This window comes from Trachurus trachurus, assembly GCF_905171665.1.
Source record: "Trachurus trachurus genome assembly, chromosome: 12".
In the NCBI taxonomy this organism is placed as follows: Eukaryota; Metazoa; Chordata; class Actinopteri; order Carangiformes; family Carangidae; genus Trachurus; species Trachurus trachurus.
Window position 1 is genome coordinate 16,324,438 of NC_139908.1, and position 13,726 is coordinate 16,338,163.

At 39.9% G+C, this 13,726-nt stretch overlaps 1 protein-coding gene across 2 annotated transcripts; it reads right to left on the minus strand.

The window, feature by feature from the left end:
- Nucleotides 1-4,893: 4,893 nt before the first annotated feature.
- LOC310994252 (keratin, type I cytoskeletal 18) lies at nt 4,894-13,236 on the minus strand. 2 transcript variants are annotated; one of them, XM_083982861.1, is made up of 10 exons: nt 13,193-13,236; nt 11,339-11,620; nt 11,065-11,190; nt 10,551-10,633; nt 9,905-10,061; nt 8,647-8,811; nt 8,139-8,264; nt 7,051-7,268; nt 6,484-6,512; nt 4,894-5,293 (listed from the first exon to the last, which is right to left on the minus strand). In XM_083982861.1, exons 2-10 carry the CDS (start codon nt 11,600-11,602, stop codon nt 5,178-5,180), a joined length of 1,284 nt encoding a protein of 427 aa, XP_083838987.1. In that variant the 5' UTR covers nt 11,603-11,620; nt 13,193-13,236; the 3' UTR covers nt 4,894-5,177. The 2 variants fall into 2 exon arrangements, with proteins under 2 accessions (XP_083838987.1, XP_083838988.1); XM_083982862.1 differs by lacking the exon at nt 4,894-5,293 and adding an exon at nt 5,465-5,623.
- Nucleotides 13,237-13,726: the final 490 nt, after the last annotated feature.

A 13,726-nucleotide genomic window follows, 5' to 3' on the forward strand; every position in this document is an offset into this window, starting at 1 on the left:
AAAGAAACACAAATGGCAGGAAAACGTGAGAGATCATTTATACAGAGCCAACCGCACATCTCCCAATTAAATGTCTGCATTAGTCACGGAGGAATCTCTGAGGATAAACAGCCTGGGTCAGGACTCAGACAACCACAGTGGAAGGAGATCTTCAGAGGAGTTAGGGAGTTTGTTCTTCACCAGGTAGGCTATTTCAGGAGGCTGATATAGCATGTATTAATAATTATATATATTTATTTTGACTCAAATCTGGTTGATAGATAGGTTAGCAGTGACAGAGAAGACGGCAATCTGAAAGTATAGCTCAGTGTTTTTCAACTTTGGGGTCGGGACCCCATGTGGGGTCGCCTGGAATTCAAATGGGGTCGCCTGAAATGTCTAGTAATTGATAAAAATATTTTTTAAACTAATTATTATTCTTTTTAAAATTATGATTAAAACACCACACACAACCCTAAACAACTGTATTCTATAGTTTCACTTTCTCAAATTTAAATCGAGTTGCAGCATTAGAAATATCTGAGCTGGTGCATCTGGATTGACAGGGTCGCCAGAAATTTGTGATGTCAAAAAGGGGTCACGAGCCAGAAAAGGTTGGGAACCACTGATGAACCACAGCAAAGCTGTCAGGAAGGCCTGTTGCAAGATGTTTAATCACATGTAATTCACTGCTCCTCAAAGTAACCTTAACTGTTAGACTGCTTGACTAAAATATTAATAATGATAATAATAATAAAAATCATGTTGTATTTATTTATGCCCAACCTTCCGCACCTGCACCTGCGCCCGCCCCCGCCTCCCCGTGCGTGCCCGATGTCCCCTGTCCCTTATTTTCACTTCAGAGAGTTGGCAACCCTACTTGGAATACAAAGATAACTACACATTGGAGAAAGCAGCTTTTTGATGCTTGTTATATTCTATTAACAATACTCATGTTGTCTTGGAGAACCACGGTGCCACATGAGGTCAATACTTAGAGACAGCCAGCAAGGCAGGGAGACAAACCAAGATTGTTTTTTTCTATAGATGGTGTGTAATCCTGCTGGTGTTATGCAACAAGCTGAAAGGCAGTGGTCCAGAGCCAATAATGGCAGAGCTTTGCTGTAAATCAATATATTACTCCTGAGGAGCTCACTTAATGTGTAGGACAGTCATTTTTAGACAAAGAAAGAAATCTTACATTTACAAAGCTCTTTTTACTCTGACCTATTAATGCAGCAAACATGACCCTGTAGTAGTCAGTTAATATTATTAAACTTATACCTACTTCTGTCAGTTTAAAATCATAACATTTTCATTATAGTGAGATCTTAGAAACGTGCACTGTGTAAAGAATTCAGCAGTATTAGTGTTTTGTTTGGAAAAGCATCTCAGTTGTACAATGGAGCTGTGTGACAGCCAATTCCCTGTGAGTGAATACACAGCTTGGCTGGACAGTGTGTTAGGGGTAGCAGGCCAAAGCAAGCTTACCTCTGATGGGATCAGTTCTTTGGCCTTACTGGAAGTGAGACCATCTGTAATTATCAAACAGCTAAACCCAAACAATGTTTTATACTTGTGTAATGGCTTATCTCATGTAAGCAATATATTCTCTTCCAGGGCATATTTTATTGTTGAAGTCTTGGATTAGTCTATGATTTGTATTCGATTGGATGTACAAACTCAAGATGCACTCAGAGAACACAAACCTCCACCATTGTCAAACAATATTCACCGGAATGAAATTCAAATTCATTGAATTATTAACTGGATCTGGCCCAAATTTTAAAATGTCCCTTTACTTCCTTTTACCACCTTGGTGATGTAATTTCACCTTTACTGCAGACCCATAGCTGCTTTTAAAACTCCAACTTAAAACCTAAACTGTAAAGACTATTTTCATTGTAGACTATATAAGACAGAGGTTAGCATATTAGTAGATCTATCTGCTTGAGTTTGCTCCAAGGCAAAACACCTATAGCTAGAGTGTCTGTCAGAGTTATGTCATTCTCCAGCGGCAAAGACTTTACACAACACTTAAACTAGCCTAACTTCAGCCTACTGTGAATCAGTGTCTCGCTTCTCATTCAGTTATGTTTTTTGACATTTGCAGTCACAATCATGAATCTTACTGTCAGTGTCAAGTCTCTCTAATCATTCAGTATCAGTGTTCATACACATATATCCTATGCATATGAAGATACGCCAGTGCCACCTTTTCTGTATTGATGACTTATTAGCTGTTATAACAGGATGTGCCCACCAGAGTGCAGTAAAACAACATTTAACATTACTAACAACAGTGTTATGTGGCCACTCAAATTGCCAAAACTTTTTATAACTTTATTTCCATCTACTGCATCCCTGGTTCCCCAACAACTTTGAATATAGCATCACCTTTTACTGGCTGTGTAGTGACATTTGACTGAACAGCTCCAGCCAATAGATGGTGGATGACATCACAGGAACTGAAGTGAGACCTCGGCCTTCACTCTGTGAGGAGACGCTGAGGGACAAATAGTGGGAGTAAGCACTAGACTGACACATTATATCGAGAAAGTAGTACCTGAATGTTTTCAGATATATGAAAATACAATAATGCAACTTAAAGACACTCACTTGCATAAAGTACATTTTAGAATCTGGGAACAGCTTTTATTGTGGGGTTAGTTGATATAAACCATCTGAGCTGCACTGGCCTTAATATTAAAACGTTGGATCTTATCTTTCATTTTTCAAATACTTTCCACTTGAGGACAACTGTTGCTTCAAAGGGCTATATCATTTTCTATTTAGATCAGTGGCTATGTGTAAGACATACTGTAAATATTCTAAATTTTCATTATTCAAATCATGGCAACCTGTTGAGCTGTTAGCTAACTGTGATGGCCGACTCTCTGTCTCTGTTTTTACAGCTTCTTTGATCTCATCTAACTCAGCTGCTCTGCAAACTGTCAGTCCATCACAGCTGTGGGGGAGGGGCAATGAGGTGCTCATGGGATCAGCGGTGTCCAGGCTAAGGCACCATTGATTGTACAGTGACATGAGATATTTTTATTGGCTTAATGTTTAGCTTCAGTAGATGTGTCCACTTAATCTTTACATTTATCACGAAGATGGTCGCCTCTAATTAGTTTGACAGCGCAGGGGTTTCATGTTGGAGCGATTTCTCAACATGTCTTTAGCAGAATTAATAGGTATAAAGGCACAGTGGGTGTAGCACAGTTATCGGCAATAAAAGATAACTGGCGCTGTTGTGTTTAACATTGTAGGATCAGCGTGAGAAAATGTGAAAATTGTGAAAACGTGTCTCTGTAGAGTTGTTGGCTCCAAAGAACCTGAAAAGTTGTCTTTAACTTATTCTCACTGATATTTTTTGTTTTTTTTAAAGGGACAACGAGGAGTTTTGGAAAAGCGAAGTGTTTCCACACTACATTTATGAGCCTCCGCGCACCGTGAAATTCTTTGACCGGCGCAAGACAGACTCATGTTTTCATTCATCAAGAATTAAAGTCAGAGGTTCAAAGACGATCACATACCGTCGTAGTTCCCACCATAAACAGCGATTCGGCTGCGTTATTCTCATGACTCGCCACGAAACCGAAAGTAAAGAAACGCTGGTCGGCTCGCCCAGCATTTCCACCACCACTAATAATAACAAAATAACGATAGAGACAAAACCATATATTTATCTAAAATGGGCCCATACAAGTGTGGGTAACGTAGATTCATCCACATTAACGTGAGACTTTTTTATAACCAAATAGAAACTCCTCGTTGTCCCTTTAATGATTTTCAAATTAAGATTGAAACCTGTTTAAAGTTAAATGATAAGGCTACTAGGGGTCACCGTGGCGTTTATAAGTCATGACAAGCAAAGTGTGTGCTCATTTAGAAGGTGCTTATTAAGGGATTATAAGAACAGAGAAAAAATTCCCTGTGACAAGCAGTCACATCATTATCAGTTAAACCAGTGTCAATCAATGTCTGAGTAATGTAGAGTTGCATCACCCAGCACTTCTGAGGAAATGATTTTATTACCGTATATCTCATTGAAGAAATTTCCCCCTACCTCATTATCAGAATTGTTGTGCCATAAAACACCTGCAGGACATGCTTTGACTGATGGATATTACCACATAACAACCTCGCCTACAATTTGACATTTACTAACAAAACTAACTGTACGGCAGCTGTCTCTTTTCTTTTCATCTCATTTTTCGGTAGGTATCATCTTTCCATCATACATCTGGAAAGAGGATAAGTACTATCAGTGTAACTGCTGTTGGCAGCACTGTCGCTTTTGATCATGTGTAGTTTTCATGATTTATGAAATGGGAGCTTGAAAAGCAGGTCATTTTGTTGATAATTAAGTGTAATTAATTTTATAAACTGAAAATCTTCACATGTAAACTGATACTGTTGTACAGCTCTGACTTACAGAGGATCTCAAATGAATGAACTTGAATTACTAGACTAGAGACAGAAATTAGTCTTGGCTCAAACATCTTTACATGAAAATGTCAATATATGTGTCCCATTTTTTTTAAAATGAATAAATCTCAAATCTCATCTGCACTTGTTTATACCTTCTGCAGGTACTGCAAGATTCAAAACTTTACTTTTACTATTTACTTTAAATAGTTATAACAAAGTATAGTATGTTGCCATTTCATGAATCCAGTAGCTATAGAAAAAAATCATTTTTTTTTGTGTGACATCAGAATAAAGACATAAACATGCACTTGGTTAATGAAACTTTTTATTTAGGATACAAACACAAAAACAGCAAAGACGATTAAGAAGCATGTATTACATTCACTATAGTAAACTTCACCACACTAAGAAATAAATATGTTGGTTACAGAACATTGTATTAGTAAAACAATATGAGAATATAGCACTGGTTAGTCGGTTCCTTTCACACACACACATCTGTATTCAAAATGGATATAAGCATGCATAGCTACAGTAACAACAATATGGAACATAGTGTTCATTGTTTTTTACCATCAAAAATCATTTTGTCACTGATAAACAAACCTTGAAACATTTCACTGAAAAGATAAAACATAGTTGAGCTTTACATCTCTCCTCTCTCTCTTTCTCTCTCAAACTTGGAACTCTGCACCTTCCTGTTGTTGTTGGTGGTGTTGTTTTTTTTTTTTTTTTTTTTTTTTAATCTTCATCTGCTTCCTTTATTTCTTGGTCTCCTCAATCTGCTCCACCTCGCTGGACTCATCCACCACCTTGCCATTGACCATTGTCTGTGTCACCACCTTCACAATCTTCCTGGTTCGAACATCAGGCTCCTCTGCAGAGAAAAAGACCGGATGAGATGAGATGAGATGAGATGAGGTGAGATGAGGTGAGGTGAGGTGAGGTGAGGTGAGGTGAGGTGAGGTGAGATGAGATGAGATGAGATGAGATGAGATGAGATGAGAATAAGATGAAGATGAAGAGGAAGATGAGGTGAGATCAAGATTAGATGGAGATGAGTAGAGTTGAGAAACAAATGATTTGAAACAGCTGAAGTTGAAATAACACATATAACAATTTATTATGTATTTATATGAAATGTATGTGATAAGAAAAGACTGGTTTAAATTAGATTATATGAGATTTACACAGCTGAGGGTGTAAGCTGAGATGTCAAAAGAAGAGTAGATAATGCACAGATTATGAAATTGATATGGTAAGAGTGAAATATGATTAGAAGAGGTGAGAGGTGAGAGATGATGAGGTGGAAGAGGTGATAAGAAAAGAAAGTTGAGAAGAGTGTGGAAGAAGAACAAATATCATGAGGGGACATGAGAAATAATGAGATATTTCATGTTTATCCATATACTCCTGTGGTTCCCCACTGAAAACACTTGGTTCATAAAAACAGCTTTGACCATCAGACATGTTGTGTCTCATGAAGATTTTTCTTTCTTAGACTGTGTGTGTGTTGTTTTTAGATGTTGTAAGACGAACCTTTTCAAAACACCCTCCACTTTCTTAATCCTGCAGCATGACTCAGTCGGATTAACACGCAGTTACAACACTGGCTTAAGTGTTTTCACACCCATATTTAATGCTATAGGACCTAGGCTGTTAGTGGTGTTTGCATTCTTTGGAAGTTCATAAAACTATCATTAGTCGTCTCTAAGGGGCGTGTGAAAGAACATATGTCTGTCTCAGTATGACTGTGTCTCCGATTCCCATATGAATCCATACAAGGTTTGACCGACTGTGATTGTGCCACTGCTATTAAATAAATATATGTGAACAATTTGCCCGACTTATCTCCTTCATCATTTAATCATTACTTGAATCACTCTTTACCTTCTTGGTGTTTCCTTCACGTGGTGATAAGATGCATTCAGACTGAATTCCTGACCACTGCAGCCATATTTGCTGTTCTATTGTGGTATTACTACACTGGGTTTGTCTGTTGTTCTGACATAGAGAAAGTGACTTCATGCTCTTTTATCTGATAAAAATCGAAAGCCGGCGACTCACTTTTCGGTGGTGGAGGAACTTCTTTGATTCTGAGGGACAGAGAGGAAACAGAATTAACACCAACCTTTATACAAAAGCCATACATATAGAAAAATGTTGGGGTATGCTTATTAGTTGAGAAGATTTGCATCATTCTGATTACCGGTAAATATAGTAAGATCATAAATTCATAGTAATTTGTTCAACCTACATGGTTTAATGGGGATTTGTCACCTTCAGACAGAGCTGGGGCTCAGTTGATTCCCCTTGTTCCCAGTCTTTGTGCAAAGCTATGGTGAAGGGCGTCTGCTTGTAGGTTAACATTTATTGATTTTCTCATTTAATTCTCAACCCTGAAGGAAAAATCTGAGAATTTGATGGGCACTTTGATTTTATTTTTGTAGTTCTTTGTCATTTCTATTTGTTACAACACTCTCCCCAGGGTAACTGCTGAGATGTGGGAATTTGACTTAATGGTGGTGACAGTGGATGATGACTGGGCGAGACTCCAGAACAGTCAGATGATGGTGATGTTAAAAGCAAAAGTGAATGAGCTCCAACTGCTTCATGAGATTGATGAAAACTCACGTTTCCTCTCCCTCCAGCAGGCGCCTGTAGGTTGCGATCTCCATCTCCAGGTTCTGCTTGATGCGGAGCAGCTGCTCGTAGTCGGTCTTGGTGCGCTGCATGTCCAGCCTGAGCTGTGACAGGTCGTCCTCCAGCTGGCTCAGGGTGGCCTGCAGCCGCTCCATCTCGCCGGAGTATTTCTGACCTGTCTCGCCCAGATTACCCTCCAGCGCTGCTATCTGAGGAGAGAAAATAAGAAGAGAGTATCTGTACACCTGTGTCTAATGTTCCCATTGTGTTTTTTTTTAAGTTGGCTAAATGTTGCTTATGATTGTCCATTGTCCAAGTCAGGAAATTGACCAGTGACTTGTACAATAAAATAGTTCTAGCTTTTCACCCTCCTCCTGTCTCCACAGGTGTTTACCAGTGGAATGAAAACCTCACTAATACCTCCTGATTCTGAAATTACTTCCTAAACCATTATCCACAGATACTGTGAGCTGACAAGGCCTTGGCATCCTAAGCAAACACTGGCTGCCCAGACATGATTACCCATCTCACCACCAAAACTCATCCTCAGTACAATTCAGCAACTCAATCCACAATGTCCTTGTATGACTTGGCAGTGTGGGAGAATGTGTTGACTGTCAACACGGGATTACCACAAGAGAAAAACAAAACTATTTTCCCCAGACGCTGGTACGATGCGGTTACATGGAAATGCCTGAATTAGGACACAGGTCTGACTGAGATTGAACCTGAGCTCTGTGTTGTTATTCAACAAATCCCTTATAAAATCCGACTCCCCTTAACACAACACAGTAAATCAACAAGGCTTTGCGAAAAGTTAATACTCATAATCATATTTTGGAATCAGCACTAATTGGAGTTCCCTAGAATTGTTTTTTCACAGTTTCCCAATGCACAAACAAAACTCAGACAATTGTTTTACAGCTGTTTGGTAAGTTTCATATTGCTCACGTCCCAAATCTCATTGTTGTTTTTAGCTCTTATGGAGCCAAAAAGTACCTTCAGTTCCTTAAGACCCTACAGACTGTGTGGCATTAATCTAACTCCACTCATCACATTCCTTTCTTGCTGCAGCTCACCTGCTTGTGCAGACCCTCCAGCTCCACCTCCAGGGTCTGCAGGAAGCGCTGCCTCTCAGTCAGCTCGCCCTGAGCTCCCCTCAGAGCTTCGTTGCTTTCCTTCACCTCGTTCTGCACCGTCTCCAGCTAGAGGGAACACACACGCACACACAAAACATCAGTCTTGCCATTCAACATAAGTGTAACCGCAAGTTTCGAACCTCCTGGTCAAATATTAGTCCATTACAAGTCAAAGTTGTTCAGGCAAATTGTTCCACGTTTACAGAACCTAATGACTGACACAGCCTGACTGACTGAGTGTCGAACATAAAGAGCCTAAAGCCTAAAGAAAGTGTCATTAAACATGTAATTAACACAGTGTTTTATATGCTCTCTATATAAAATTAATCAAATTAACTACAAAATACGACCAAATTTACTACCAAATCCATTCTGTTACTGTCCACCCCTGGGCATGATTGATTCAAGAGTGTTCATTGATTCACTTGGTTGCACTTTCCCCACTCACCTTCTTGCGGTACCACTGCTCCGCCTGCTCCTTGTTCTTCTTGACAATCCCCTCATACTGCGAACGCAGGTCAGACAAAATAGTGCCGAGCTCTGGGCCACTGGCAGAGTCCACCTCCACGTTCACCTCATCTCTGGCGATACGAGACCTCATCTGCTCAATTTCCTGCAGGAAGAAAACAGTTCATATAATTTGTGTTGCTTTTATATTTAAATGAGAAGAACGTCAAATGGTAACACGGCGTCATCTTTGGATATTGGTGGATAATTGGATGTATAGGACGAGTCTGTGTTGTTAACAGGTGACATATGGAACCAAGAGCAGTTGTGTGAATCCTACACCACAGGATGGCAGAGAGGATGTGAGGGCATCTTCATTATTCAGATGTTCTCCATTAATAGTTGATGGGGCAGAGCTCAGTTTACCCCTGGCCTTTCAACCCTCATACATACATCCAGCACACTCACGGTGGATCCCTTTCACTCTCTCTTCTCTCTAACATTGCGGTTTTGCCACATACCGTTTATTTTAATGTGATGTAGCCTGTTCTAACTCTTGATATATATTTAACTCTCAAGTGTCCAGCATCTATTTTGGAACCTGTGATCTGGTTTACTAGTTTATATAGATGCTGCTTTTGTGTGTCTGTGAGAGTCAAACTTCTCTCAGAGGAGAAATGATCTACAGAAAAAAGGCACAGACAACCTAAAATAAATAAAATAAGGCTTCATTTGTTCATTCGAGTGTAAAATTTAAAATTGAAATTCATCCAACAGCAGATCTGAGGCTCCGGTATCATAAATGAATTGGATCTGTGTAGTGTTGATTCACTAAGAGGGAGATCGTTCTTTCCTTTGATGAGAGGGGGTAAGTTTATCTTAGTGTGTCTTCCCCCCAGAGGACAGTAGTCCGGCGCCTTGGATCAGCTGATTAAACAGAAAGAACAGGTTTGAGAAACCAGATCTACCAGCTCCTTTTGTCTGTAGTAACCAGAGGACCACCCTCTTCCTTTCTCTCTCCCTCCCTCCCTACACGTCCTTTTCTGTCCTCTCTAAAAAAGATCCTGTGAGTACGTAAAATTGGGTCAGTCGGAAATCAAACATCTTGTTGTTTGTGAGAGCCGGTTGGAGAGTAAGAGAGAGAGAGAGAGGTCCAAAAGGAAAATGAGATGAAATGTCAAATGTCAGAGAGGTAAAATAACCACAGAAGGTTTTAAAAGAAGTGAGAACAGAGAGGCCTAAGTGACAAACAGACTTGCCTCCTCATGGTTTTTCTTAAGGAAGTACAGTTCTTCCTTCAGGCTGTCCAGGTCTCCCCTCAGAGAGGCAATGATCTGCTCATGGTCGGTCTTGGCCTTTTTTAGAGCGACACAGTCTCGCTCCACAGACTGACACATCACCAGCTCCGTCTCCCACCTTGTGATGAAAGGAACAACAGTGTATAACAGTGTGCTAAAACCTCTGCAGACAGATTACACAGTGTTTATTTACTTTCTTTTTTATTGTAGCATAAAGTGCCTCATATAATTATGCAGAAATTTCAAAGCTCAGATTCCTGCAGATGGAACTGTCCCTGATGTCTCTTTGCATTATAGTCATGGGTCAAAATACTTGCACAAAAGGTAAAAATAAACGTTTGCTGTACAAACCCAATAATTTCCAATAATAATCATAATTTACATTAAATTGAGTTGCATAATATCACATTTGTAGATGTTGAAAATATTTGATTATTAAATTATAAGTCTGGTAAGTGTGATCTACAGGTGAAAAAATGCACTAAATCGTTCAAACCGAACACATGGATTACATTGAAAAGGTTTTGATGAATCTTATCTTAATAGACAAACCAACCAAAGCCAGTTTGAGCTGGTCATCTCCAGAATGTAATCAGTAATCACTCACTTGATTCTGAAGTCATCAGCCGCCAGTTTAGCGTTATCGATCTCCAGCATGAGTCGAGCATTCTCCAAAGTCTTCTTCCTCACCTGACAAACATTAACATGTGACAGAGTTACTGTATGTCCAGCATCCTGTCTCCACAGCAAACTCTACTCTATTGAAAGAATACAGTCTGTGGTCTGTTCCTATAGTAGAAAGTGAAAAGACATCTGAAGATTTGCATTGTTGTACAGTAAGCTCACACATTTTGAAATTCATTAACCTGTAACTACTTCCCTTTAGTCAAAATAACTAAAACAATTATTAACTTCGCCTTGACCCTGTTGAGTACAGAATTAACTCAAAGATCAAATGCAGGTCAGATACAGCCTCTGAGGAATGAGATGGTGGTGCATTTGCATGAATGTTTTGTCTATGTAAAATAATCAATGTCATCATAACCTTGAGCTTTGTCGATGGACATTGACAGAACATTACAGTTTATGTTTGTGGGGCACCATGTTTCCTCATCTCCTACCTCCTGCTCCACAGCATGAGCCTGGGCCATCATGGAATCAAGGTCACGACCTTTGGGAACGCGGTCGAGCATCAGTTGTTTGATCTTCATCTCCAGGTCTGCATTGGAGCGCTCCAGTGACCGCACCTGTAGACAGACAAACCGAGTTTCGTGATCAAAGCACATCAGCTCGTTGCGTATCGTATCATTTCATTTCCGAACTGAGATACACCCATCACATATCTGGCTTCTGGCCAACATCCCAGCACTAACAGCACTGTGCAATGTCCCCAACCTTGTCCAGGTAGTTGGCCAGACGGTTGTTGAGACTCTGCATTGCTTCCTTCTCGTTGGTGCTGTTGCCGTGCAGACCGTTAAGCTGGAAGCTGATTGGCCCGTTGAGGTCCTGGCTGATGGAAGATGTACGGCTCAGCGGGCTGGCTGCTGCAAAGGAGACCGAGGCCCGGGAGCGGGCGCGGCTGGTGTCCATCAGAGATCGACTGGAGAAAGAGGGCTGACGGCTCATAGAGAAACTCCTCACTGACATGCTGGAGGCCATGATGGGTGGCTGCGAAGGCTGGAGAGAAAACAGAGAGCAGTGCACAGAGTGGGAAATTAGACAATGTTGTGTTGGCGAACCTGTAAAGACAAGATGTGAAGAGAGAAACAGCACAAGAGCACAATCACAGATGTTGTGGCTATTACAGCTCTTGCAGGTCCATTTCTCAGAGAAGAGAGTGGATGGATGTTTAAATTACAGACGTCACAAGGAAAATACACAAGCCCAAGCGCCAGAGTGTTTGACCTATTGCAGTCATTTAAATCTAGTGTTACATGAGATCTGGCTCCAGTGAAAGCTCCTTTGTGGCCCTTTTAGCAAATGTGTTTTATTCCAGTATTTGGCCAGACCTTAATGGAAATACAAGTCGGGCCTCAAGTTCAAGACAGCTGAACGGCCACTGTAAATGATGAAATAAGTCCATAGTAACCATCTGTATGGAAGAGATGACTGAGTGACGAGTCACTTCAGTCTGTCATTCTAAGAGTCAGTGTAATATCAAAATGTAAATGAGCAGAGCTCAACCCTGGGGCGAAGAAGAGCCTCTCACCAGGACTGAGGACACTCATGTAGCCTATTACTATGATAATAAGATGAATTTTATATTTAAGAGTAGACTAATGGAGGATTCATCCAACAGAAACAAAAACAAAAGATGAAACATGGCTCCGTAGGCTTCATCAAGGTTTAGACTGTTAAATATTTCTAGTTAAATGTTCATAAAGAAATTCTAAAATTAAAAATTTGGGAATAATAAATATTTCTTTCAACATGTGTGAATGTGTGTGTGAATGGGTGAATGCAATGTACTGTAAAGCACTTTGGGTATCGTTCAGGTATAGTAAAAGCACTATATAAATACAGACCATTTACCATTTACCATGTAAAGAACATTTACAGAGATGGTTTTCATATTTAACATCTTTAACCTCATTTGATGACGGATTAAATGTATTACTTCCTGAACATCAAGCAAAGACTAGTCTGTGTTTGAATGTCAAACACAGGACAGGGTATCTTTGTCTGTGTGCATGTGTGTGTGCGTGCGGTTTCGCGCATGCTTGCTTTTGTGTGTTGCTCAGCAGAGTTTCAGTGGCAGATTAGCGGTCAAGGGAACCTCTCTGTGTCTCTGTCACTTGATCCTTGCAACATCGTTCCCACAACACTACAAAGGACCCAGCAGGAGACAGACGCTCCTTGTTCAGATGGAAGATAGAGCTTGGGAAAATGATCAGGAAAAATTTCAGAGTGAATTCCTGTTTCACAAGGAGGCACTTTGTTCAATCGGAAAATGATTTTCATTTGTTTGTTTTTTTGTTTTGTTTCCTTAAATCTCACTTGACAGTTAGTGGTGCTGTAAACTCCAAAAGAAAGTGAAACAAGAAAAATACAATTCATTTCTAGGCTTTTAGAAACAGATTTTCTTCTTCTATTAATCTCCTTTTCTCATTTTGATTAAGATCAGTGCCTTCGTTTTTTATTATCTGAACATATTTAATTAAACTTACTCAAAGTAGAATTGCTGAAAATAATGAAATAATCAATTTCAATAATTCTAATGGTTAAAAAGAATGAAAACATCAAACTTACCAGGATTAACTTCAGTGTTAAAGTGAGGGTGGGATCCAGAGGAATGCAGGAGGCTCTGAGCCACAGAGCAGCAGGTGAGTTTATATGCAGGTGTGCAGGAAATGGGAGGAGCTAACTCTAGTCGGGAGGTGTCTTTCCATCTGAGTGACCTGAGAAGCCTGCGCAGGAGTGTTGTAATGAAAAATGTAGAATGTATGTCAGTGGTGACATTTTTTATTTCAGCTTGACCTCTCTGATCTAAGCTATCTGAGCTAAAATCCACATCTATGAAAATTTTAAGTTAAAGTCGTTTCATCACAGTTGTGTAAATGTGACTTTAAATAATGAATAATGCTCACACGTAGACCTTTAAAACTTGGATTTCAGGTGAGCTCTGAAAATTTTCTCCATCAGCAGAAGAATGGTAAAACAGTGTCCAACTCTGCAGAATATTCAAGTGGCAAACCAACTCCCAATTAGCTGATTTCAAAACCTTGGGGGGATCATCGACACATAAACTGAATGTTGACAGTAAAAGTTGATACTCATATGTCA